The 25,640-nt window shown below is 56.7% G+C and overlaps 10 protein-coding genes across 10 annotated transcripts; 7 read left to right on the top strand and 3 right to left on the bottom strand.

Annotated features, from left to right (window-relative positions):
• Positions 1-756: 756 nt before the first annotated feature.
• Positions 757-1,974, bottom strand: LMJF_15_0240 (putative sterol carrier protein; the record flags this gene model as incomplete). Its single annotated transcript, XM_001681890.1, has 1 exon — positions 757-1,974. One exon carries the CDS (start codon positions 1,972-1,974, stop codon positions 757-759), a length of 1,218 nt encoding a protein of 405 aa, XP_001681942.1.
• A 1,082-nt stretch (positions 1,975-3,056) lies between these two features.
• On the bottom strand, positions 3,057-4,817 carry LMJF_15_0230 (putative lysyl-tRNA synthetase; the record flags this gene model as incomplete). Its single annotated transcript, XM_001681889.1, has 1 exon — positions 3,057-4,817. The coding sequence occupies one exon, from the start codon at positions 4,815-4,817 to the stop codon at positions 3,057-3,059; it is 1,761 nt and encodes a 586-aa protein (XP_001681941.1).
• A 581-nt stretch (positions 4,818-5,398) lies between these two features.
• LMJF_15_0225 (conserved hypothetical protein) lies at positions 5,399-6,442 on the bottom strand (the record flags this gene model as incomplete). Its single annotated transcript, XM_001681888.1, has 1 exon — positions 5,399-6,442. The coding sequence occupies one exon, from the start codon at positions 6,440-6,442 to the stop codon at positions 5,399-5,401; it is 1,044 nt and encodes a 347-aa protein (XP_001681940.1).
• A 1,053-nt stretch (positions 6,443-7,495) lies between these two features.
• On the top strand, positions 7,496-8,143 carry LMJF_15_0223 (conserved hypothetical protein; the record flags this gene model as incomplete). The annotated part of the gene is made up of 1 exon (XM_001681887.1): positions 7,496-8,143. One exon carries the CDS (start codon positions 7,496-7,498, stop codon positions 8,141-8,143), a length of 648 nt encoding a protein of 215 aa, XP_001681939.1.
• Positions 8,144-9,007: 864 nt separating this feature from the next.
• Positions 9,008-10,132, top strand: LMJF_15_0220 (putative protein phosphatase 1 catalitic subunit; the record flags this gene model as incomplete). The annotated part of the gene is made up of 1 exon (XM_001681886.1): positions 9,008-10,132. The coding sequence occupies one exon, from the start codon at positions 9,008-9,010 to the stop codon at positions 10,130-10,132; it is 1,125 nt and encodes a 374-aa protein (XP_001681938.1).
• Positions 10,133-10,739: 607 nt separating this feature from the next.
• LMJF_15_0210 (conserved hypothetical protein) lies at positions 10,740-12,299 on the top strand (the record flags this gene model as incomplete). Its single annotated transcript, XM_001681885.1, has 1 exon — positions 10,740-12,299. One exon carries the CDS (start codon positions 10,740-10,742, stop codon positions 12,297-12,299), a length of 1,560 nt encoding a protein of 519 aa, XP_001681937.1.
• Positions 12,300-14,994: 2,695 nt separating this feature from the next.
• LMJF_15_0200 (putative 60S ribosomal protein L13a) lies at positions 14,995-15,663 on the top strand (the record flags this gene model as incomplete). The annotated part of the gene is made up of 1 exon (XM_001681884.1): positions 14,995-15,663. The coding sequence occupies one exon, from the start codon at positions 14,995-14,997 to the stop codon at positions 15,661-15,663; it is 669 nt and encodes a 222-aa protein (XP_001681936.1).
• A 598-nt stretch (positions 15,664-16,261) lies between these two features.
• Positions 16,262-17,464, top strand: LMJF_15_0195 (conserved hypothetical protein; the record flags this gene model as incomplete). Its single annotated transcript, XM_001681883.1, has 1 exon — positions 16,262-17,464. One exon carries the CDS (start codon positions 16,262-16,264, stop codon positions 17,462-17,464), a length of 1,203 nt encoding a protein of 400 aa, XP_001681935.1.
• A 1,736-nt stretch (positions 17,465-19,200) lies between these two features.
• LMJF_15_0190 (conserved hypothetical protein) lies at positions 19,201-19,692 on the top strand (the record flags this gene model as incomplete). The annotated part of the gene is made up of 1 exon (XM_001681882.1): positions 19,201-19,692. The coding sequence occupies one exon, from the start codon at positions 19,201-19,203 to the stop codon at positions 19,690-19,692; it is 492 nt and encodes a 163-aa protein (XP_001681934.1).
• Positions 19,693-20,861: 1,169 nt separating this feature from the next.
• On the top strand, positions 20,862-22,622 carry LMJF_15_0185 (conserved hypothetical protein; the record flags this gene model as incomplete). Its single annotated transcript, XM_001681881.1, has 1 exon — positions 20,862-22,622. The coding sequence occupies one exon, from the start codon at positions 20,862-20,864 to the stop codon at positions 22,620-22,622; it is 1,761 nt and encodes a 586-aa protein (XP_001681933.1).
• Positions 22,623-25,640: the final 3,018 nt, after the last annotated feature.

Genomic DNA, 25,640 nt, shown 5'->3' with positions numbered 1-25,640 from the left:
GGCGCTGCCAGAGAAGCGAGGAGAGAGGACAGGGGGGACCGTACTGTTGCGGCATTGAAGAGGAGGGAAGTGTGTGTGTGTGTGTGTGCGTGGGAAGACCCGTCAGGCCGCTTTTGACCATGGAGTGGTACTAGCATCCACCACAGATGTGTTTGCTTTGGAGCTTCAGTCGAGCAGCGTGGCTGCGCTACGCGCCTGCACGCATGAACGGTAGCTAAGTGCCGCGGTTTTCCTTAGCCCCACGCGCGCACACGCAGACGAATGGCCAAGCCAGCGAGAAAGGGAAGCGTGCGCAGAGGGGGACGCTCTGACGGCGTTCCGGATGTTTTCAGGCCTCAATGGCTACCAAAGGGAGGGAAGTGCTTGCGAGAGGGGGAAGGGGAAGGATTGTGGGTGCTGCGGTAGTGGCGGTGGCGTTCGGCAGCAACGGCTGGCTGCATGCAACGGCGATGCACATTCACACACGAGTAGAGGCCAACAACATAAACACCGCTGCACCGTCGCGGCCACCGGGCGCGTGCAGGATGAAAGGAGGGGGGTTGAAGGGAAACCAACACGAAAGACTAGAGGACGCTCGCAGGAGCGGAGCAAAAAGAGGTAGTGCCATACAAGGAGTGTGGCGGTAGCGAGCCGATGCGTCGTCAAATCTCAGGTGGCCGCACGCAGAAGGCATGTGCGTTTGGGATCCCCACAATGCCTTTTGGGTGAGCACGCACGGCATGCGCAAAGAGATGTCTTGCAGCGGGCTGCAGCGGCCTACGGTGCGTCGGTGCTGAGGATCGCCACCGCCGAAGCGGAAAAAATGCCGCCGTTGCCGTACACAAGCGCACGTCGCGGGGTAGGGTGGACCTGCCGCGGCCCCGCTTGACCACCCAACTGCGCGACAGCCTCCGCCACGTTGTACATTGCCGGCACCTCCCACGGCGCTCCGAAGCACATGAGACCGCCGTGGGTATTGATGGGGAACTCGCTCGGGTCCACATCGCCGCCATGCTGCACCGCCCTACGGTAGGCCTCTTCCACCATCTGCCCGCCCTCGCCCTCCCTGCACAACCCAGCCGCCTCCAAGGCGCGAATGAAGCAGATCGGGAAGCAGTCGTACAAGCCGAAGAAGTCGATGTCAGAGGTGGAGAGTCCACCAGTCGCCTCGTACGCCAGGCGCATGGCGCGATGGCACGAGAACGTCTCAGGCGTCACTTCCTCGTGCGTGGCTGGCGGGTAAAGCGGGCCGGAGGCTTCGCCGACGCCAAGGACGTACGGCCTGCGGCCGTCGAGCGGTCCCGTCGCGAGGTGCTGCTTGTAGTGTTCCTCCCGTGCGAGCACGATTGCGACTGCACCGTCTGCGCGACGCGCACACTCGGGAAGATTCGTCACAGGTGCGATTTGGCGAGCTCCGAGCACTTCCTCCAAGGAGTAGCGCCTCCTGCACATGGCATCCGGGTGTCGCACGGACATGGCGCTCATGAGCACCGGCACCATTGCCAGCTGCTCGCGCTTCAACCCGTACCGCTTCATTTGCCACTGCGCGTAAAAGTCGTAGCCATGTGGTATGTGCGGCTCTGCCAGGTAGGGAGAAGGGACGCTCTCGTTCGAGCGTTTCGCGAACTCGGAACTTGGCAGAGTGTGCACCGCATCGCTCGACACCACTACAGCTACGTTGAGGCCCGGCATGCGGCGGAAGAAGTCTAGCGCAGCGCCGATGCTGCTGATCGGGCTGGCGCCACCCGTGTCTACCGTTTTGAACAGCATCGCTGGATTTGCGGCAGTGAGCTGGAACTGTGTGGCGAGGTAGTGCGCTTGCATGAAGTGCCCAGACGAGAGCGAGGGGGTGGCGATGAGGGCGCCAACGTCTTTGGCAGCGATGTTGGCCTCCGCAAAGGCGCGCTCCATGGCCTCCCGCGCTAGATCGATGCTGCTCCGCTTCAAAGCGCCGATGGCGGTTCGTCCCACCCCGACAAGTCGAATGCGCTGCATTGCTTATCGTGCACACTCCCAAAACAACGATCGCCCAAATCGCTTGACTGCTAACCAGACGCTGCCGCTGCACTCCCCACGCTAGAGACGCAAGCACCTAGAGTACAGCCACTGCTGCCATGCGAATAGAGAGCAGTTGTTCTGCTGCAGACAAAACCTACCCTATAAGTTGTTGCCGTACCTTGTGTGTGCGCGCCGCCTGAGAGAGATTGTACCTCTTAGGGTTCACCACATCCCGTAATGAGAACGTGCCACGAGAAAAAAACGAACAACAACAAAAAAAGGAAAGTCGAGTGGAGAGAGATTCAGAGAAGGTACAGTGTGTCACTGCTGCTACTGAAACTGCGCTGCACACCTAGGGCTGCAGAAGTAAGCGCAAGCGCTTTGCGCGCACGAGCAGGTGTATAGTGTGGCGTAGCGAAGCACCTTTGGAGGAGGGAGCCAAACACCCAAGAAAAGCGAAAGAGAATCAGCCTGAGCTATTTTTCTGTGCTTTTTGACTTGTTTCGGCGGTTGCTTATCGCTACCACGTCATCGAAGACGACAGCAAAGCGCATGTGAACGCCACGAATTGCTTCTGTGCACCGAGCGCGCTTCGCCCCGCGCAGGTTTCCCACTACTTTTGAATCATCAACGAAAAAAAAAACGCTGCGTCCTCTTCGTTGCGTCTCACCGTCCACATTCTTCCTTTTACGTGTAGGTCTTCCACCTCCTCCCTCCCCCTTCTTTGCTTTTTTTTTAGGGAGGAGGGAAACGAAAAGGGCTCGAAGAGAGAGGGAGAGGGAGGGAGGGAGGCCTTCGAATCGAACAACACTTGACCTCGCTTGCTGTGTTCCAGTCGGACTCAAGGGATGAGCGCTGTGCTGGGGTTTTGACAGCAGCTTGTCTTTCTTTTTTCTTCCTTTTATTTGTCTCTGCTCGCTTCTGATGTACGCCGGAGGGCATAACCGCCATGAGAGAAGCGAGGCAAAACTGACAGACACGTGCCGCTATGACCACCTCGTAGCTTCATCGCTGCTGCCTCGACGAAGAGAATCACATTCATAAAAGCGGACAAGAAAAAGAAAAACGGTAGACTACTACTACAACAGAGGAACGCCCTGACCATTGAGCATCGTTCCCGGAGGGTAGCTAATCGCGTTCTTGCCTTCAGGCTTCATGGCAGGGAACAGAAGCACTTCCTTGATGTTGGACTGACTTGTGAGGAACATCACAAGGCGGTCGATGCCAAGACCCCATCCACCAGTGGGCGGCAGCGCGTGCTCCAGTGCTGCGACGAAGCCCTCATCGATCTCCATAGATTCGTCGTCACCCTTGTCACGGTTCCGCACCTGTTTAAGGAATTCCTCACGTTGCACGATAGGGTTGTTCAGCTCCGTGTACGCATTAGCAAGCTCCTTTTTATTGACGAACAGCTCAAAGCGCTCCGTCAGGCGAGGGTCGTTGCGGTGCCACTTGGCGAGAGGTGACATCACGCGAGGGTGATCGCAGATGAAGCAGGGGTCGTGGCACTCGGGCTCCAGGAACTCAGCGATCAGGGCATCAAGAAGACGAGGCGCCGTGTACGGTGGAGGGCAGTCAGCCTTATGCTTTTTGCACAGGTCCATCAGAAACTGAATGCCCGCATCGGACTCGAAGTCAACGTTGTCAAAGGATACCTTCAAGCGCTTCTCCAGCTCCGGAATAATGTGCAGACGCTTAAACGGCTTGCTGAAGTTGAAGGTGGCCTCTGGCAGCGGCTTGCCCTCTGAGTCCTTCGGCGCATAGCGGACGATTGGCGAGCCGTGAAGCTCCACGGCCAGGCCGTACAGAAGGTCCTCCGTTGCGGTCATCCAATCGTGGTAGTCCATGTACGCCCAGTACGCCTCGCAGCTTGTGAATTCGGGGTTGTGGGTCAGATCGATGCCCTCGTTACGGAATTGCTTGCCTATTTCGTACACGCGATCCATGCCACCGACGACGAGCTCCTTCAGGTAGAGCTCCGGCGCGATACGCAGGAACATGGTCTGGTTGAGGTCGTTGTGGTGCGTCACAAAAGGACGCGCCGCGGCGCCACCAGCGATTTGGTTGAGCACCGGCGTCTCGACCTCCACGAAGTCCCGCTCATCGAAAAACTTGCGAATGTACTTGATGATGTTTGCACGCTGAATGAAGGTCTTGATATTGTCGCGGTTGACAATAAAGTCGAGGTAGCGCTGACGGAAGCGCTGCTCAAAGGAAGAAAGGCCAAAGTAGTCGTCGGGGAGCATGTGGTAGCAAGTTGAAAGAAGCGTAATCTCGGTTGCCTTGAGGGAAAACTCGTTGCTCTTGGATAGGGACGGCTTACCCGCAATACCGATGATATCGCCGCGCTTCAGCTTGGAGTGGATCTCAGCGAACTTGGACTGGTCAATGTATTCCGTGAGGGCAGAAATCACCTGCACAATCTCCATATCGCCCTGGATAGTAATGAAGTGCAGCTTCGAACCGGAGCTACGCTTATTGATGATGCGGCCCGCGATTGTCACCGTTTCGTCGAGGGATGTGTCGGGCTCTGTAAGCAAAGGCGCGTACTTCCTGCGATACTGAGGAATTGTGTATTGACGGTGGTACTTGTGGGGGTAGGCAGCGCCAAGAAGACCCATCTCCTTGACCATCGCCAGGCGCGACTCGAAGTACGACGGCTCTACCGTCTTGTCCTTCTTCGTCTTCTTTTCATCCTGCGGAAGCTGGCTGCGCAGCGCACCCATCTGCTTCACCAGCGACTTGTACTCATCACTATCAGTACCCTTCGTCTTTTTGATGTCTGCGATCTGGGAGGCAATAGCCTCTATCTGCTTACGGAGCTCTTCGGAGGACGACATAGAAAAGGCTTTTTACTTGTGATACGATTAGAAAACAATGCATGAAAATGGCCTTGCCCAGCCCATCAAAGCAAAATGAAGCTGTATTATTAGTGGAAAAATGTGCTCAGCGGTATGATTGTGGCTACGGAAAGAAAAGGAGCGCAACAGAAGCAGAGATATTTTGAAGGAGGACATGGATGAGCAAAGAAAAGCCTGACGTGAGGCACTCAACGAAAGCAAGTCTTCCCCTTTTCAGAACCGCCAGCAATGGGTCCTCTTTGTACGCACAGAGCGCTACCATCGACGTCAAACGCGGCAAGAATTCGCTTATTCCGCGGTTTGCATAAAAAAGCGCACTTGATGCAACTACCTCAACGACCTCTTCCCGCTACTATTTCCTTTTGCAACAGCAGTTTTCAGAAAACTGTCTAAGAACGCACACAAAGCGGCAGCACATATTCCGATAATTATCAGCATCACTGAAAAGCAGCTTCTGCGTGTCGGACGACCGACAAGCATCTAACCCGAAACCCTTTTTCTGAAGGCAAGATAAAAGGAAGTATCTGGAGAGAACAAAACAGCAACAAAAAAATGCTCTGTCAAGTCTCACACCACTTCTTTTCGTCGAGCAAAATACTCATTTTCTTTTCGTTGGGAACTGTGTCGACGAGGAGTTTTCCGTTGAAAGACAGGCCTGCAAACACCCATGGGCTATTGCCACTCCAACAGAGGGCAACAACGCTGTCTCCATAGTCTGCGAGTCGCCGAAGGCACTTTGGTTCGTTGTTATGCTCGACATCCCACAGCTTGAGAGTTTGATCTGAGCTACACGACAGAACAAGTTCGTCTCGAAATGAGTTGAACGAGCAGCTCTGCACTGCGTGCTCATGTGCTTTCATGTGCCGCAGTATTGCGAGAGAGCAGGAGGTATTGTAGCGGATGTCGTGAATGTACACGTAGCCGTCCGTGCCTGCGGAGAGAAACTGCCCGGGCTTTAAGCGATCAAAGTCGACCGCCGTCGTGTAGCCGAAGCCGTGGCTGTACTTGGTAGTCGCGAAGGAAGACGCTTTTTTGCTACGCAGATCAACAAGCTGCAGCCCATCAGAGTCACAAGAGATAAGGCAGAGATTGGGGTCGTAAGGCGCTAAGGCGGCACAGCGAATGAAACCTCCACTGCTTGTGTAGTTGACTGTTTCCGAACCGAGCTTAGAGGAGCTCAAGAAGACCGTGGTCAGTGTGTTTTGATGGACTGCCCTGAATTCTCTCTGGAGCCCGTCCAAATCCCATAACACACGGCTGTAGTTCTTGTTCATTGTGGCAATGCACTTGGGCTCATTCAATACATTTTCCGAAATTTGGAAAACCACCAATTTCCGCAGCGATGAGACAGCGAGGAGACTGTCCGCAGAAAGAGAGGGTGAGCACCACAACCCCATTACCGGGTCGTTGTGTGACCATACCGTGGCACACTCTAACGATTTCGTGTCGTCCTGATACTCGATGAGGTGAATCTTGTTGTCCGCCGAAGGGTTGGCGGTTCCGATGAGAAAGCGGTGACACTCCTGGGAGTTTAGCGATGGGTGATACAGCGAGCACAGCGACCTCGCTTGCCCGTCGAGACCATATGCAGATGCGGACCTCATTGTGGCCAGAAAGAAAAGAGTGAGGTGCCACTAGGGCTGGGGGGCGACGAGGCTGCGAGCGAGAGCGGTGTGCGTTCTCTACAAGCAACGGAAAAGAAAAGGTGATAAACAGGAGCGGAAGTGTATGGACGTAGTTCTGCCATGGTGTTGCTACTGAGTGCTCCAGGTGGCCGCCCTGCAGTCGGCAAGCTGTTGAGAAGCCATGACACAAATGTGGAGGAGCACCTACCGTTAGGTAGGGAAGACAACCCTTTCGCACAGGAAGAAGCTTAAAGGCACTGGGCAAGTGACCAGCGACAGCATTTCACCGTTGACAAGCCTTGTTGTCCATCAAGGGGAATCAGCACTTTTGGAAAATCCCCTCAGCGGCAAAGAGGGGGGGGGACGGAGAGTAACAGAAATGGAAGAAAAAGGGAGCAAGACTAAAATGCTCTCTCAGCGCACCTTGAGCGCAAGGGCTCGCTTTATCAGAGTGCATGTGCTTTTTTTCAAACTAGTAAGAGCAACGGGCGAGGGAAATCTGTGGCAGCAGCCTTGAAAAGGTGCTCGAATTACGGTTCACTGAGAAAATTTTGAGCGAAAGGGAAGAATGGGGTTGTAACCACACGCACCCCCCAGAAACGTGTTTACTGCACCCTGTTGTTGCATACGGGCAGTTCTTTTCGAGCACAAGAGTGCGTCGTGCCGCACAAGCATCGCTATGCCACCCCGCGGTGTGACAGCAGATCGTGCGAGAGACCTCAAAAGCACTGCGGTTGCGTCTTACAGCCGAATCGAGTTTAGCCCGGAACTGCATCCTCCCAAATGAGAAACACCACCACCAACTGTTTTTCATCTTCACTCCACTCGCCATCTGCTTTATCTGTGGTTCTGCGATGGACATTATGGCGGAAGGATCGTTTTCCTGCCAATTTTGGAAGCTGAGACTTAAAAAAAAAACTGTATGTCAACTAATTCTCCCGTCTTCGCATTTCCAGCGCTTTTTCGCTTTCCCATACCTCCTTAGTTTTTTTTTTTCGCGTGGAGGGAGGTATCTCTCCTGTAGTGCTCATCATGCTCGAAAAAGCAGGGCTGCCATTCAGGAAATCCCTCTACTCTGTTTTCGAAGAGGAAAACGGACTAACAGATGTCCCGATGCTCTTCTCGATCGAGGTGGAGGGTGTGACCGCCTTAAAAACAGCAACCCACTCAACCGACCTGCAAGTCCCCGTAGCGCCAACAACGAATTCGATCGAGGTATCATCTATAGTCTTTAAGGCATCCGTAGCAGGATCTTCACTGCGACAAGTGTGCCTCTTCATGCAGCGCCTTGACTCCGATGGCAAGGTAGTTGGTCCTCCGGTTCCCCTAGCAGTAACTGACACCGCCCAGTTTTCCGTTCCCGTGAGGTTGAAGCTTTTCTCTGGGGATAGCGTTCGCCTGCTGCTGTTTCAGAGAGGCACCGGACCTGCAGTCAGTGCAGTCATTTTGAGTGGGTGCATTCTTAGCAGCGCTGACTGCTATTTCGCCCCTGGCACCCCACCGGCTTCTCTGCTTTCTTGGACACCCGAGCCATTCCGCTCTGTCAGAGAGCCAGGAGTGTCCGCGTCTCGGAAGCGATGTCGTTCTCAGCCGTGGGCTGAGCAGAATGACTCTGTGCTCGATGATGAGCCTCCCACTCTCGTCTATGCCCCAGTTTCAGGTGGTGATGACGAGAGCTAAGCGTGTAGGGAAGCAGAATATCCTCTACACAACTGACTAACGACAACAAAAATAGCTGAAAGAACTGTGAAGCGTATTACTTCCAACGACGAGTAACGTGCCTAAGTTTTTCCCCATGTTACTATTTTTTTTTGTCTTTCTGTTGCGGGGTGACCAGGTCTGCAATTACTCCTCCTCGATTGGCGTCTGTCACTTACTGATAGGGGGCTTGCAGACCCTTTACTGGCATCACATCTAACAACCAGACAATCTTCTTGTCTCAGCGCCGTCGGGTAGGAAGAGCCGCCATCTTTCTTTTTGTTGTTACTGCTCCGGTTGTCACCTCCGAGGGCCCTAAACTTACACTGGCTGGCTTTGTGTTTAGGCACATCCGGCATGCGCGTTGGCCGCTCCCTACCAACACGACGAACGCCAACGCTTTCACCCGCGAGCACGACCCTGGGCCAGGCCTGCTTAGTTCACGGCATGCTGTGCACCTCGAGTCTTGTCTGGCGCTGATCGCGCAGCACGTAAGCGAAGAAAGGGCGAGGAAGGACAGTAAAAGCCCGCAAGGCGCATATCCACCGATTCGGTGGCAAAGCGGCTCGTCCTAAATGGCCCGAGTTTGGCCGCAGTGTAATAGAGGGCGGTGAACTGTGGCTGTGTAAGGATATACTTGCTGTCGTGTTCGCGGTAGAGCGACACATTGAAATAAATAACCCATGCTCCAATTATTTCGCTATATCCACCTCTGCTTTCTTTATCTCTCTTCGTCACGGGTGCCATCTGTACTACGTTGCACACTCGAAAGCGGCGCAACTCTTTCTCAAAACCTACGGTGGATTGCAGCTACAGCAACTCAGAGTCTCAGGTGATTATGCGCAAATGGCGCACACGAAGCGAGGGAGATTCACCGTGGATCTGTCCGTGTGTGCGCTCAGTAGCCTTCCTACAGATACTCTCTCTGTGGAAAAAGAGAATGATGTGCTTTACCGCCTTTTAGAACTTCTTCCTGAGCGCTACACGAGCAAAGTTTTGGAAGAGCAGCGAATCCCCGAGGGTCTCATCGTGCAAATTCTCATCAAGGCACGCGCTATAATAGCCAGTGAGCCGATGCTTGTCGAATTAGATTCCCCTGTTTACGCCTGCGGTGATCTACACGGGCAGTACTACGACTTGGTTAACATTTTCAAGCGGTGCCCACCACTGGGAGGCACCGTTTTCGGAACTGATGCGAAGAAGGCACGTAAAGAGACCAGCTCATCGATCGATGATAAAACATACAGTTTTCTCTTCCTTGGCGATTATGTCGACCGCGGCGCTCGCTCCGTTGAGGTCGTTGTGACACTGCTCGCTCTCAAGATTATTTCTCCGCGGCACATGACTATGCTTCGCGGAAACCACGAGGACGAACAAATCATGCTCTTGTATGGGTTTTACGATGAATGCAAGAGGCGCTATGACATCAAACTTTTCAAAATGTTCACCGATTTGTTCCGTATTCTACCTGTGGCGGCCCTGGTCAACGGCTCCATTTTCTGCGTACACGGCGGTCTCTCCGCGGAGCTCCGCTTCGTGCGAGACATCCCGGACACGCGTCCGTGCAACGTCCCGCACTCCGGCATCATTTGTGACCTTCTGTGGGCAGACCCCGAAACGGATCTGCCAGCTGGTGTGGACTGGGCCCCGAGCTCGCGCAGAATTTCATCTGTGTTTTCCGAACGGGCACTGGAGCGGTTTTTAGTTGAGAATGACATTGATTTGGTGTGCCGCGCACATCAGGTGGTCGAAGAAGGATTCCAGTTTTTCCCGGATCACAAAAAACGGCATTTGCTCACCATCTTCTCGGCAACTAACTACTGCAACGAGTTCGGGAATAGAGGCGGCATTTTACGTGTGGATGAGAAGGGTGTATGCAGCATCATCACGTTGGAGCCACCAGACTTTGTCCAGCAGCGGGATATCATGCTTTTTCGGGATCCGCTTCCAAACCCTCTGAGCCACGACTGACAGGGAAAAATAGATGAGAGCGCACCAGGCGCCTTCTTCAGATAGATCCGCACGCACTACCCCGCATCTACTCATTGTGTATATTTTTTGTGTTCATGCTCGAGCGTGAAGGGCTTCACCGAGTATCATTACAAACACTAGTTAAACGTGATAAAAACGAAACGAAACAAGAGACACCTTTTTGTCAAAGTGCGATGTAGCAGAAAGGGTTCTGTCGAAAGCAGGCTACCATTCCCTTTTCTCTTTGGATCGGCTGTTCGCTCCACGCGGCACGAGAGATGTGCTTGAAAAGGGGGCTTGCCCTCCTCCGCTGATGAATGCAATGTCCCCTTGACCAGCCTTTGTGCACATGTTTCTAGCTTTCTCTAGTCTGAGTTCTGTCATTTATGATAATTCGTTTCCTTTTCTCGCATGTCTTTCTGCTCAGAATGCGCCGTGCTCTCTGGCTTTCTTCTGTGCGGTCCCCTCGAAAAGTGAATAGGGCTGTTTCAGTGGTACGAGCGTGTGCGAGCGCAATCGCTTCACACGGCTAGCTCACACTCGAAGCTGTCAAACTGAAAATTTGCCATTTTGAGTATATATATATATTTTCGATTAGACCTTCACGATGGCTACAGAACTACAGCTTGTAATGGAGGCCAACAGCGAGCTGTTGATGCACGCAAAGGTGGTGAATCCACGTGGATGCTCCATTCACGTCGACAAGCACATTCAGAAGCCAGTTCTTATCATGAAAGGGACGCCTTCTCAAACCCGCGTGCAAGTTCCGCGCGAGGATCGCCCTCTCTCTTCGTTGCGTTTACACAACTCTCTTTTGGCGGCTCAAATCTGCCTCAACTCCACGGACCATTTCGCGGTTGAGATCCTCGTGAGTCAATACACAGTGAAGCGGACAAAACTGATAATTGGCACCAATGTTGCAGCTGCTCGATACGACAAGACGGCTGATGAGCTGACAACTGCCTATCTTCCCCTTATCATTCCGCGCAACAAGTGGGTACAGGTGGTGTTTCATGTTGCTGGCATCGTGCATACTGTGTTCAATCTCCCATCTATAACCTGCATTGACGCGATCACTCTCACTGGAACTGGAAGGATGTCGTGTGTGTTCACGAGCAGTGACGAGCAGTCGTGCATCGCCGCAACACCAAAGGGCATGGCCCTTTTTGCAGTTCCGGCGTATGTTCCACCGATCTGGAAGACAGCCGCCGCTACACCTGAACATCTGTCGTCTCTGCTAAATGTCGACTCCAAGTCTGACGTACCCTTGACAGGTGACGTTTCCTTCGGCACAGCAGCTGCTCCATGCGCTGAGTCACCGTCCTCGCTGGCGTCGCCTCTTTCGACGCACTCCGTAATCCTGCCGCGGCTGAAGCCTCTGAAAGACACAGCCCTGTCGCCGCCCTATCCTCACGTTTCCTCAAGTGCCTCAGAACAGGTTGGGGCAGCTTTAGGAAAGGGATTGTCCAGCGCGCCTTCCCAATGCGATTATATGCGCCTCGTGGACAACGAGGACATAGTGGCCAAGGATGAACATAGCACCATATCTTGCTCGTACGGAGATGGGCACCGACAGCAGGCCTTGCAAGAAGCTGTCGTAGACAGGTCTTGCGGCACAGCGCGAGGGGCAGCGAACAGCACTACATGTGGCCTCAGCGGCTGGGAGCAGCTTCCTGAGGAACGTGTGGGTACACTCGTCGTTGTGTCATCAGCACGCGTGGGTAAGGTAGACGCAGCCAGGCGGCCGCCACGAAAACCCAGAGTCGTTCCTGGTCCCCCAGGATCAAGTGACAACGAAAGATTGCAACGCATCATCGCGTCCCGCAAGCATCGGGTGACGCCGAGGCAGGGATCCCTTAACAGCGGTGGCGACGATGGGCGGAGCAACATCTCGCGACGGCAGCAGCGTCTTAGACGTCGCATGCGTGTCTTACGGGCAAATGAGCAAAAGGCAAACAAGACAGCAGCAGCCAAGGCGCTCGTTGCATCGGAGCTTCCACTATCCCAGCGAGTTGCGGTTGTGGAGGATTCAACAGAGGCAGCCCCGATTTGCGGATACGGTTTCGGATATCTCGGTGTGCTCAAGCCAAATGGCGAGTACGAGGAGGACGATGACGCTAACCTCAACTTGGAGGGCGCGCTCACGTTGTTGACGGACGGTGAGTGAAACCTTTGTGTGGGCGGTGGAGCTCATGGGCGCATCCAAAATGGTGCAAAGACAGACCACTACAAGTTATCATTTCTAGAGTGTGATGGCCTGCGTCGACATGGCGCGTTGCACCACGCGGACGTTAAGGGACTCTGCTTGTCTCTATCCGTTGCTTACTGCTTTCCTTTTTTCGTTGTATTTCTCTTTTTTCCTTACTCTACTTCTCATCTTCTCTTCGTGGTTCGTCTCCCATGTTTCGATCATTTTACTGTGTCTCTCTCTCTCTCTCTCTGTGTGTGTGTGTGTGTTCTTCTCGTATGTGTGTGTGTGTGTCGGTGTGTGTCTTTCCCGTTTCTAGAGCATGTTTACTTTGATGGTGAAGCGTGCACACACGCGCACGCAGAAAGGCGCGCGAACGCACTGCACTTTTCCTTTCCGTTTCCTTTCATCAGTTTTCCGCCTTCGATCTTTTTTTTTTTTTGTTTGGTCCACCCCCATGTTCACGGATGCTGTGCGATGTATCACTCCCGTACGGAGACTGTATCGAGACGAGACGAACAACGCCACCACCGCATTCGGCAGAGAACAGCAACCTATTGTATGTGCGTGTGTCGGCGTGCCTGCCTTGTCTTCGATACCCCCACTTTTTTTTTCGTTTCCGTTTACTCTCATTCCGTCACTTGCTTGCGTGTTCTTCTCGTATGTGTGTGTGTGTGTGTGTCTGTGTCTCTCTGCCAACCCCTTCCCCCTCTTTTTTATTGTATATTCTTCACACACACACACACACACACAGAGAGGAAACAGTTGGCCCGCTTCAGCTCGTGCAACGTGGCGCGGTCTCTGGCGACTTGTTCCCTCCTCCTTTTTTGTTGCTTTCGCGTAGGATGCTTGCGTGTGTGTGTGTGTGCCACAACGGAATCCATTTACATGCACACAATAGTGTCGTTTACTGTTCTCGTTTTTATGTCTCTAAAACCTGACGGCGGGAAGGGGGTACACACACCTCTCGGTGCATGGCATCGCAGGGTCTCACGTACACACCCGCCCTGCCAATGCCAGAACCGCCTGTGGCGGTGGCAGGCTCAAGTGCCTGGCATGTGCGGAGGGGTCACAGCGATGTAACGCCGCTGGTATGCCGGCGGTCATGCGCTGGACGGCGTGGCATCGGGGCGACCTGCGACGGTGCACACGTTTGCACATCCACATGATGGGCACAGCGCCGACCGAGCTCGAGCGTATCCCGCCCGGCCCCTGACTGCCTGCTGGTGTGAAGCCTGCGTGCCACACCGAGGGGGATGCACCAGGTGGCGGCCGGCGTGATGGGGGCGGCTGCGAGGCGACACGCGGAGCGGTGGTGCGTAGCGTGTGAGGCAGAGGCCGTGCTCTCAGCTGACTGGGACGGCACACAGCTGCAACGCGTGTGCGAACGACATGCTTCGCACCAGGCGACGGGGCCTGTGGCAGACAGGCGGGTGGTGGTGGTGGTGCAGAGTGGCGCTTGACTCCTGTTGCGTGGCAGAGCTGGCGCGCTGCAGAAAACAACAATGTTCTTGACTGTTTCAGGAATCCGAACGGATGTGGGAAGCGGCGTTCTGAGGCTGCGTGCCGCACAGGAGTGTCTTTGAGGCAGACTACTGATTTGCCAAACTACGGAAAGGACAACGCGGCGCGCTTCGTGTCAGGAAAGAGGGAGGCCCCGACGGCGGCGATGGTGAAAGACGCGCCGTTGTCTGGCCGAGAAGTTTTTTGTGAAGGTATCGAGGCTCGCGCAGCTGGCGGGCCGAATGGGTTACGACGCCAGAGGTGCTGATGTCGGCTGGAACGCGGGCCGTAGGATCAGGCGATTCGGGCGTTTGCCGCAGACATTCCAGCGCATTGACGTATGTGTGAGAAACACGTCCACTTTCGAAGTCCATCCGGAAAGGCCTGCTGCGCTGTATAACGGCGGCAAGGGGGGGGGATCGCACGTATGGACCGTTTTCTTGCATACCCGCCACACATTATCGCCCTCCCCCTCCTCTATATTCCATTTAGAGCGTATAGCAGCGGATAAGCCGTCTTGTGGCTTTATCAGCTACTGTGACTCGCGTAGCGCAGGGGGTGCCGAACGCGAAGGTGCGACAGGGCCCACTTGAGTGACGGCAAAGAAAGGGAGGAGGGGGGCTGAAAGGATGCGCAAGTCTACCTATTCGTGCCTAGTGTGTTGCCGGATGATGCCTTGCAAACAACAGAATTCTCATGGATCGCTCTGCCAGCGCTAGGGGTGCGTAGAGGGTGCAAGTGGAGGGGTAGCAGGTGGATGTGCGCCTCCGTGGAAATCGGCAAGTCACCCGTTAGGCCGAGTTGGTTGCGTGTATTGGAATGTATCACACTTATCTATGGACATCACTCGTTTCGGCTGTTTATTGAGGGAGAGGTTTGCCGACTGCCAAGGCAAGCGGCTCTACACTTTCCTGCAGGGTGTGGTATGGGTGCGCACGCGGGCGGTTATGTCTTTCTCACTTCCTTTGCCTTGTCCCCTCTCCTCTTGCCTCTTCAATGATCATCATGACGCACAAACACACGTACACAACCTCTCCAAACACACGCACACCTACACCTACACGTGTATACATACATGTACATATATGCGCATGTGCCCTCCCGTGCCTCCGTTGCTCCCGCACGACAGGTGCTTTCGCTGTTTTACGACTCCCCTCCCACACCGTGAAAAATGGCCTTTCCTAGCCGCAAGGATGCGTTCCGCGCGCAGCGCAAGGGCGCCAAGAAGCACCGCCCCGAGATCATCGTGATCGACCTGAAGGATCACGTGCTTGGTCGCGCGGCGGCTGTGGTTGCCAAGCAGCTGCTCCTGGGTAAGAAGATCACCGTGGTGCGCTGCGAGCAGCTCAACATTGCCGGTACGGAGATCCGCAACAAGATCAAGTACCTGCAGTACCTGCGCAAGCGGAAGCTGACGAACCCCACAAAGGGTCCCTTCCACCACCGTGCCCCGTCCGACGTGTTTGTCCGCACTGTGCGCAGCATGCTGCCCCGGTACACGAAGCGCGGCATGAAGGCGCTTAACTCGCTGGTGGCCTACGAGGGAATTCCGCCCAACGTGGTGCGCACGGGCGGGCGCGTGGTGATCCCGCGCGCCCAGCGCCATGTGTGCTACCGCTCGGAGCGTCCTTACACAGTGCTCGGCAACATGTGCAAGCACGTGGGCTGGAAGTACAGCGACGTCGTCGCCAATCTCGAGAAGGCTCGCGTGGAGAAGGCGTCCCGCCACCACGAAAAGCAGGCGAAGCTTCGCGACGCGTGGAAGTCGGCCCGCAAGGAGGCGCTCGCCAAGATGCCCAAGCACAACGTGGAGGTGCTGAAGAAGTTTGGCTACGCGTAAATGTGTGTCTCTGTGGGTTCGTGAGAAGCGAGAAGGATTGTCTACTGTTTCACGCTGTCTCTCTCTCTCTCGTACACCGAAACACCTCTTCCCGCGTTCACTGCGCCACCGCCACACGGCATCTCTATCTCCTTTCTCTTCGGCGGTGATGGTGGGCGTGCGGCGTGCGGCGGCGGCGAGTTCAGTTTCTTTGCTTTTATTTCGCTCTCTTGTGATTTGACGTACCAAACATAAAACATTTCCTTCCCCGAAAAAGGTGAAAGGGCCGGGCAACGCAGCGCAGGACACAGGGAGAGGAGCGAACAAGCAGCGGATGGGGCTGCGCGCGCACCGGCGTCTGAGGCGTCGTGTGCATTCACGATCTCTCCCTGCGCGCGCGTTTCTGGAGAGTCGTGCTCGATGCCTCCTTTCCTTTCACCTCCTTGCTTCACACAAGCGGGGGTCCGGGTAGAGAGAAAAAGGGGAGGGGGTGGGGGGGGGTGGGTGGGTGGGATGCTCTGTGGCCGCCAGTCTGCCCGCTCCTTGTCCTCTCTCTCTCTCTCTCTCTCTCTTTACAAGTCCGCGTTCCCACCGCGGTGCTGCTGTGGTGCACTCTGCCATGTACATTGGCAGGGAAGCAGCGCACAGCTCAAAACATGCGCAGGCACGCAAGAACCGATGCGGCTTTTCCCTCGCCGTCTCCGCATCGCTCGCTTGCCTCTGCTCTCCCTCAGCGCAGCTTCCTCTCGCACCGACGCTTATTATTATTATTATTATTATTATATATATACATATACATATACATATATATATATATATATATATATATATATATATTTGTGTGTGTGCGTGTGTGTGTACCGCTCCGTGTGCGCATCAGGGAGGTCTGTGCCACGCAACCTCGCCTTCTCGTCTCTCTTTCCTTGGCTCTAGCTTGACCATGTCTGCGCCTCCACCAGAGGACGAACGGCCGGCGATGCTGCCGTTTTTGCCGGCGCAAGCAGCTCCACCTGCGGTCGCAACACCACCAGATGCGGCCGCTGCGAGCACGGTGGATACTGAGATTACATCCCACGATGGGAATTCGCCGCTGTCGGAGCGGCGTGTCATGTCGTTTGAGGAGTTCCGCCAGTTCTACGTAGCATCACGGAGGCTCAACTACCTCAGCAACCGACGCGACGCAACTGGAATGCCGGTAGACCAAGAAGACGGAGGCGTGCTGGCACATGACACTGTCGGCGCCGATGCGTTGGCCAGCGAGGCGGCTGGGCAGCGTGTCGTTGTGGGCACCCTTCGCTGGCGCATTGTCGGGACAAACGAGGACGGTCCTACGCCGACCCAAACACCAGCAGCAGCACCAGCCACGCCTCCACCGGCAGCACAAGCACCACCACCACCACTACTAGGTCACCTTGCTCGCGTTGTCCGCGCTGTCGGCGGGTGTTTGAACTGGCTGGCCAATCGGGTTGCACGCAACCGCGCGCACCTCCTCCAGCTCCTTCTTGTTTTCTTCGTTCTCTACGTCCAGGTCAAGTTGAGCAGCACTCATATGATCTGCCTTCTCGTCTTATACATTACCGTGAAGGGCGTACAGGAGTTTGTGCGAAACTTCCAGATCAGTCACGAGACGGGGACTACCGGGGCACCGTCCTTGCTCGGTCGTCTTTTCAAGCCAGAGGGCCACGTAGGATCTGTGTCGAAGCTGCGTAAGATCGGCTACGTCGTTGCGAAGTGTGCGGAGGCTTTCCTGCTAAGCCTCTTTCCAACCTACTCCCTCGAGCACCTGGAGCGTGAGCTGTGCGCCGACGGTATTGTGCGATGAGGGCGCTGTTGGGAAGCAGCGGGACTGCCTGCTGCTTTGCGCGTCTTGCCGTCTTCTGAATCGCGCCCCTGCTGTTGGTGTTCATGTGTGCGCACTCTCTCTTTCTCACCTCCTCGAAGTCTCCCTTCACCCAGCCGCCGCCCACTGAACATCTGGTGCGGCTGCGGCTGCTCCTCGCGATGGTGACGGTGATCCTTTTCCTAGTGTGTGTTCGTGTGCTCGTGTGTCTGATGCATCTCTATGCGTGGTGCTTTCCCTCTCCTGTGTCTTTCTCTCGGCTGTGCGAGGGCGCTCGTATCCTTCCCCTCGCAGGTTCATGGGCTTCTGCGAGGACACAACACCTTCTCCTCTCCTTGTTTTCTGCAGCGCGCCAGCTCTGCCACGCAACAGGAGTCAAGCGCCACTCTGCACCACCACCACCCCCCGCCTGTCTGCCACAGGCCCCGTCGCCTGGTGCGAAGCATGCCGTTCGCACACGCGTTGCAGCTGTGTGCCGTCCCAGTCAGCTGAGAGCACGGCCTCTGCCTCACACGCTACGCACCACCGCTCCGCGTGTCGCCTCGCAGCCGCCCCCATCACGCCGGCCGCCACCTGGTGCATCCCCCTCGGTGTGGCACGCAGGCTCCCCACCAGCAGGCAGTCAGGGGCCGGGCGGGATACGCTCGAGCTCGGTCGGCGCTGTGCCCATCATGTGGATGTGCAAACGTGTGCACCGTCGCAGGTCGCCCCGATGCCACGCCGTCCAGCGCCTGACCGCCGGCATGCCAGCGGCGTTACATCGCTGTGACCCCTCCGCACATGCCAGGCACTTGAGCCTGCCACCGCCACAGGCGGTTCTGGCATTGGCAGGGTGGGTGTGTACGTGAGACCCTGGGATGCCATGCACCGAGAAGTGCATGCTTCTTGTCATGAGTATGCACGACAACCCTACAGAAAAAGAGTTCAGCGCATGCGTATGTGATGTGAACTGATGTTGCGTTGCGGCACTCTTCTTCTTCCTCGTGGTAAATCAACCGGCCCATGGGCAGCCGCGCGCGCACACACACCCGCACGCACGCGGAAGCGCGTCTATCGTGCGTTCTTCAGCTCCCATCCACAGCAACGACCCACACCCCTCTGTGCACTCCTTCGTCTGCTCTCTCCCTCGCTCTCCGACTGCGCACATGTTGTCTGCCGTTTCGCCCCACAGACGCACACACTCGCACTTGTGTGTGTGTGTGTGTGTGTGTTGCGACGCTTAAGTAGTGGCGTCGGCAGCGCTGCTGGATCGCAGTCCGCCGTACAAGTGGCTACCTGCACGGGCATCTATCTGTATCTCTTTCTTTCTCGTCCACACGCACTCTTCCTCTATCGGGTTCGTTCCAGTTCTCACTAGTGCATCTGATCGCCTGCGCGCCTGCTTGCCTACCTCTCTCTCGGATTCGCTGACGTCCTTCGTAACACTGTCGCCCACTTCCACACAGACGTACGCATACACGTGCGCATGAACTAACAGGCGCTCACACGAGCAGGCACACTAACGTCTCGCTACCCTCACCCTCTCTCTCCGCCCCTCGACTCGTTACTCTCGGTTGCAGCACGAAACACCTCGACCTGTGCAGCGCAGGCCAACGCCAGCCTGAAAGGGAGAGGCCTGCTGTACACTGTCTGCAGAGCGTGGCAACACACACAGCAGTAGGTCTGCTGGAGGGGAAGGATATAGAAAGGAAGCAACCCACCACAGCACCATTGCCATCATGTCGGACGCGACCGGGTCTGGCGCGCGCGAGGTGACGCATGCCAGCATTGTGCTTGGCGTCTTTCTGGGCTTCCTCGTCATTATCTTCGTGCGCTTGCAGCTTAAAAGTCACCAACGGCTGGCTGAGAAGCCCCGCCGAGACGCGTTCGTGCCGCGTGCCTACACGGTGGAGGAGTTGGCGCAGTTCGACGGGAAGAAGAAGCCGCAGGTGTTCGTGGGGGTGAAGGGGATCATCTACAACGTCTCGCTCGAGTGGTACGGGCCGGAGGGACCATACAGCGCCTTTGCCGGCTGCGACAGCTCCCGTCAGCTCGGCAAGGTCATCGTCGGCCGCGACGAGATCAACGCGGACTGGACCACCCTTGCCCCCGAACATCTTAAAACGTTGCATGAGTGGGAGGAGCGCTTCCACAGCAAGTACCCTGCAGTGGGCTGGATCACGGACCCGAACAAGAACTTCGTGAAACGTGCGGCCTCTCTCTCACCGTGAGGAAGCGGTAGGGGAGGGAGGGGAGTTGCTTGTCTGTGTGTGTGTGACTGCCGCTGGCATTGTACAGGGGGTTTATGGCATTACTGGTGATGTTGCGCGGTGTGAGAGGTGAGGGTGTGTGAGTGTGTGTGTGTGTGTGTGCACATCCGGGGAGTGGGAAGGGGAAGAAAGAGTTTGCAAGGCTGCGCGACAGATGACGTGTTCTCTCTTCTCCACTGCTGAAGGAATGCGGCTTGACGCGTCGGGGTTAGCACGCCTCGCACTCTCTCGCCGCCTCGTTTCGTGCCTCCGTCTCCTCTCTCCCCTTCTTCACATGCACTCACGCACAGCCGCATCACCACGACCACACGGTGACGCTTGCGTGTGTCGCTCCGTCGCTGCATCTCCCTCCTTCCTTCCCTCCGTTTTGGCGCCCCTATCGTTGGCCTCAACGCCTCCCCCTCTTTCGACCCCTTTGCTTCGCACCCAGCATCCTCGAGCGCCGTAGGCTAGGCACGGCGGGAGGAGGCTCCGTCCTACCAACTACAGCACAACATCATCAACTTGCACGCAGGCGAGGGAAAAGACAACCGACTGATGAGGACATCCTTTGACGGACAAGTGAGCGCACCGCTGGCGTCACGGGGGAGAGGAGAAATGAGGAAGGGAGTTCCTCTGCGATGCTCCTTCTCCCGCTCTTCCTACGGCTGCGTGCCCACGTGTTTGCGTGTTTAAGGTGACCAGTCCTTGTCTCTTACGTCGGCAGCAGCTGCCGCTGACGAGTCTGCCGCCGTATGGTTGGAGCAGAGAGTGTACGGCTGATGTGATAAGAGGGTCGAGCTGAACAGGATGGGCGGTGGAAGGCAGCAACCCGGTGCGAGTTGCCCCTCCTCACCCTGCCGCGCAGGTAAAGACACCAGTGCGCATCTTCTGCCCCCCCCCCCCTCTTGTTTTCCTCTCTGTCGGAGAAACCACTTTTCTCCTACCTTTTGATCTTCCCACCGCCCTACCGGCGTGCAGGCTCACGCCCATCCACCTCCATCTCTCCACCTCTTGCCTTCGTCTCCGTTTCCTTTTTCTTCGTCTCGCTTTCTTTGCATGCCTCCATTGCCGCGCCCGCCCCCTTGTCGAAGCCGAGGCACCACTCCCTCCCTCCCTCCCACCCTCGCTTCCTCTCTCTGGCTGCTCTCATGATGGAAACCCCTGTGCACCACGATGCTGCTGCTGTCGACGCCTACGCTGAGGCCAGCATCCCGGCGTCTTCCACCGCGGTCGTCAACCCCACGACCGTGGCACCCTCGGCCGAGTTAGACTACGCGGCACAGCGTCAAGATGCAGCGATAGACACACTACCATCGGACGCTTTCTGCGTCTCCCCACCCACAATGGCCCAAGTGCCACACCCTAGACTAGAAGACGGCGTAGAGACGGCGGCCCCTTCCGCGGGCACCCCTGTGCCGTCGTTGAGCGCTACTACTACCACCACCGCTGTTGCGCGGGAATCATCTCATCCCCACCTGCATCTTCTGCACATTATACAGCAGCAGCAGGAGCGCATCGCCGTATTGCAAGCGTCGCTGGCACATGCGGCGAGGAGTGCGCAGAGCTCGTATGAAGCGCTGGAGTCTCTACAGGGCAAGCCGCGTGTTCCTGCTTGCACTGGCCGCATCCGTGCGGTCAGCGTAGCTTCGTCACCCGTTGGTCGCGCGTCGGCACCGTTGGCGTCGATCGCAGAAGTGGCATCAGCAGTGGCCAACACCGTGCGGTGGGCGGACAGTGTCGTTGTGACGCCCGTGCCGACATCACCCGTCTCATGCGGCTCGTTCACGGAGTGGAAAGACGACTTACCCCAGGCGGAGTGCTGCTCGCACACTCCCTCGTCGCCCTCCACTGCACCAGCAACGTTCTCACCGCTGCCGGTGGTTCTTCTCGACATCACGTCGATGTTCACGACGCGATCGACACCTGCGGCGGCAGCGCACCCTGAAATGCAGCCGTCATCACTCTCAACTCACCGCCGGAGTTCAGAGACGCAAACGGACTTTGTTGCCACGGAGTCCACGACACCGACCGACAAAGACATCGGTGGCAGCAGTGACGCGACGAGGCAGCTGATGGACCAACTGCGTGGCGAGCTGGCCGGCGCGCAGCGGAGACTCCCTACCGCCGATACGTCGGTGTTGTGGCACCGCGCCAGCATGCTTGCTCTGCAGCAACGCTGTTCTCCAAATGTCTCCTCTCGAGAGCCCGCCGATGCTGTGTCTTCTTGCCATGGTGATTCGGGGGCTTCGCGCAGGGTTGATTCCGTCTCAGGCGTGGACGGGGCTAGTTGCGAAGGAGCTGCCACAGAATGCTTAGTGCACGACGATAAGAGGAAGGACATGAAGGAGCTACAACGCCTCCGACTGTTGCTGCGCTTCTCAGAGCTGAAAAAGGACAGCGACCGACTCGCTGAGGTGGAGGGTGCCCTTCGAGAGTCCTCTGCGGCTCAGCTGCGGCTGCGGCAGCGCTGTGATTGTCTGGAGCGCGAAAATTCACAGCGAGGGGACTGCCTGCGAGCGATCGTGTCGTGTATCGAGACGACGTTGGCGGCCTCAAGCAGCGGCACCGTTGGCAACCGCAGGGATGGCAGCACTGCCACCGCTGCTGCATCCATTGAAATGTCGGATAGGCTGGCGAGTCTTCTGAGGTACGTTCTGCACCTCTGCACAGACGCCGCACTGTCTCCGAGTGCGCACAAGTCACCCTTGCCGCTACCGCACCCTTCTCCACCGAAGGCCCGGCAATCGACTGTGCAGTCACGCCAGGATCGGCTGCACAAGGCTGTGAGCGACAGCCGTCACGGCGGGCGATCTCTACCGTTCCGCCCGCTTTCTCGAATGGCGTCGTGGAACGGCTCTGGCGCGGCAGCGGCAGCCGCACTCGGTGAGCGACGTGCGAGTAAGCACTGACAGCTGTGCAGCGTCCGACTTTCGGACGTTGTGGCGGTGAGAGGACGGGAGGGGTGCGAGGAGGGCAGAGAGCCACTTTGACATCATTTTTTCTCTACATCGAGGCCCGCTGCTTGCGGTGGCACTGCCTTGTCTGCCACTGCTGATTCCCTGTGTTTTCGTGGTGCCACTGGTAGAGGTGTGGGAAGGAGGGGGGGGGGGGCTCTCTTCACCTTCTGCCCCAACCCTTCCTTCCTCTCCCAACTCATGTGGTAACGAAGGCCTTCCTTATGTTTATAGACGCCTCTGCGTGTGTGTGTGTGTGTGCAAGTGTGTCTTCCAGTATCATCTGTTGGGGTGTTCTGGTTGGAGCTCGTAACTGTCTCCGACCCAGTTGCACCTGCTTTTCTTCTGTTCCGACTACGAGCGCGTTGGCGGGAGGGTCAGTTGGCTGAGGGGTGGGAGGGGACGGATACAGGGTTAGCTCTGTACTGCCATCTCCATCTCTTCCCGCTTCTGCCGCCGTGCCCTTCCCTCGGTATCTCTTACCCCTCGCCGTCTTCTCACTGTCCGTGTGCGCCATGGTAGTCTTCTGGCTTCCTTGTTTCTCGCGTGGCTTGCTTTTACTCATTGCATGCACCATAGACGCACAAGCTCCCTGCGCCCACCCCCTGCTTTGACTCCACGCTGTTCGCCTCTTCCGCCCCTCCGAAGGCTCTCGGAGGGAAACCCAAAACGCGTACAAAGATAGCAACTGTGCTCTGACTGCCCTCTGCCCGTGCGAGGGAGAGCCTGAGGAGGTGAACGGTTTTGTTTGCCTTCTGCATGGTCAGCGCTCTCCACTACCTACAGCCCACGCAGCGGCGGGTGTGTGATAGATGGAGGGCCTGCGTCGCGGCCCATGTCGGTGAACCGGTTGTCCTGCGCGCCATCGAGACGATGACGAGGCAGTTTCGTGGAACCGGAGTGAATGGCGCCTTGCGGCACCCTTTCTCTCGGGTACCCCCGTACTCTTTGTTTTCTTCGCATGCCATGGCGCGTGTGGACCTTCTGCCGCTTCCTCGTCGGCGTGTGTGCCTCTCCTTCTCCCTCCTCTCTCTCTCACTGCGCATGTGTGAGTGTGTGTCGGCTTTGTGTTTGCCTTCGCTCGCTCTATCTCTCTCTGAGGGACATACACACACACACACACACGCAAGCCGACGGCTGTCTCCACACCCCTCTCTGTCCTCTCGTCGGCGAGTAGTTTATCGAAAGCAGCAAGCGTCGTAGTTCTACCGCCAACTCCCACCCGCTATCCCCTCCCCCTTTCCTTCCCTTCCCTTCCCCAGCCCCACGCCTATCCAGCAGCAAACGAAGAAAGCAAAGCGACACACGGCAAAAGGGGAGAGGCAAGCGTGCCCGCATCACACCACCCGGGCACGGACTCAAGTACACCCGCCAACGGAGAGGCATCGAATACACACGTGCATCGTTGCCTCTCCTTCCATCTCCCCGACCATTCCGTTGTCGGGAGGCTGCCTGGAAGCGTGAGTAAAAAACAATAAATATATCTATTTATCTCTATCTACATATCTACCTATTCCTATATATATATATATACATATATATTCACGCAAAAAGAGAGACGTAGTCACACGTCGTTGGGCGGTGATCTCTCCCTCTCTCTCTCTCGCTCTGCCTGTCTGCCTCTCGCGTGTTGTCTTTTGCTTCCCCATCAAACCCACAAATCATACACTCAGGCACACGCTCCTCCCCTCCTCGTTGCCCCACAGTGACGCCTGCACGCTCGACAGGACAGCTGTAAAAGGTCGATTGCTGCTACCCCGAAGCTGAGTTAGACTCCATTACCCTTCTGCCCCGCCTATCTCATCCCTCCACCCAACCCGCCCCGCCCCGCCCCCTTGAACAGCGGTCGCTGGTTCGTTGATTTGTGCGTTGTGTGCTATTCTCTCTCTCCCCCTCTGCATCGCGTGGACCCCCGCGGATTGCCAAATCCGCGTCGAACAAGCGTCATACCAGACTGCCGGCTGCCATCAGCCTCCACCCTTTGAATCCCACCTCTCTCTCTCTCTCTCTGGAGTGGCAAGGTAAAGCACGTCCTCCTCCTCTCGTCCCGCGGGGCTTTGCCGAGCCACACACGCCCGCATCGCACCCACGCACATCCGAAGGAAAAGGGTGTCGCTGAGGAGTGCGGCACGGTTCTCGCGCGTCCCCTCGCTCCCTGTGAAGCCCACAGGTGAGGACGACTGCGCCGCTGGCCTCCCTTGCGCCTTTCTTCCCTTTTCTGCCTGCCTCCCGTGTGGCTCTTCTCTCTCCGCCGGCGTTTCCTTCGCCGTGTGCGCCACCACCCGCTCTCCTCTGTAAAGGCCGAGAAACGACCATATAGATCCTTGCGCTCCCCTCCCCTCTCTCTACATTTTGATTGCCCTTGGCGGCGTTATCTCGGTTCTACGCGCCCTCCCCCCCCCGTCTCACACACACACACACACACACACACACACGCTCTCTCTCTCTGCCTCGCTGCTATTCGATTTTTCGATTGGTTGTTGTTGGCCCCCGTGTCGCTGTGCCTCTGTGCGCTCTTCATTCCTCTCCGCCCTGCCGACTTGCTTTTCTTCTATTTTCAGTGTTGTGTGTGCGCGCGCGTGTGTGGGCTTGCTCGTTGAGGCGGACGTGTGTATGTGCATGACGGCGCGCGTGCTTCATTTCAAGCGTGCGCGGACCTCCGCCACCTCCCTCCCTCTGAACGGCCTTTCTTCCATTGTCGGCCCGCGTACGCCTTTTGGGCGTGCGGTGCGCGCCGTTGGCTGTCGCGAGCCCCGTTTTCTCTCTAATTTCTGTGCTTCGCGTCGGCCCTTGTTTTTGTTTTCATTGCTCTCTCTCTCTCTCTCTTCCTGCCGCTCTCTCTTCTCTCGCGACTTCGTCCTTCGCTCTGCTAAGCTTTCGCCCGTGGCTCGTGCGAGGGTGCGTTTTCCCACCCCCACTCCCACCCCGCTTGTTGGTCTTCCAGTCTCCGTAGCGAACTGCCTGTTCTCGGGG

This window comes from Leishmania major, chromosome 15 (assembly GCF_000002725.2).
Source record: "Leishmania major strain Friedlin complete genome, chromosome 15".
NCBI classification, from domain to species: domain Eukaryota; phylum Euglenozoa; class Kinetoplastea; order Trypanosomatida; family Trypanosomatidae; genus Leishmania; species Leishmania major.
This window is presented reverse-complemented; position numbering and strand designations above follow the sequence as displayed.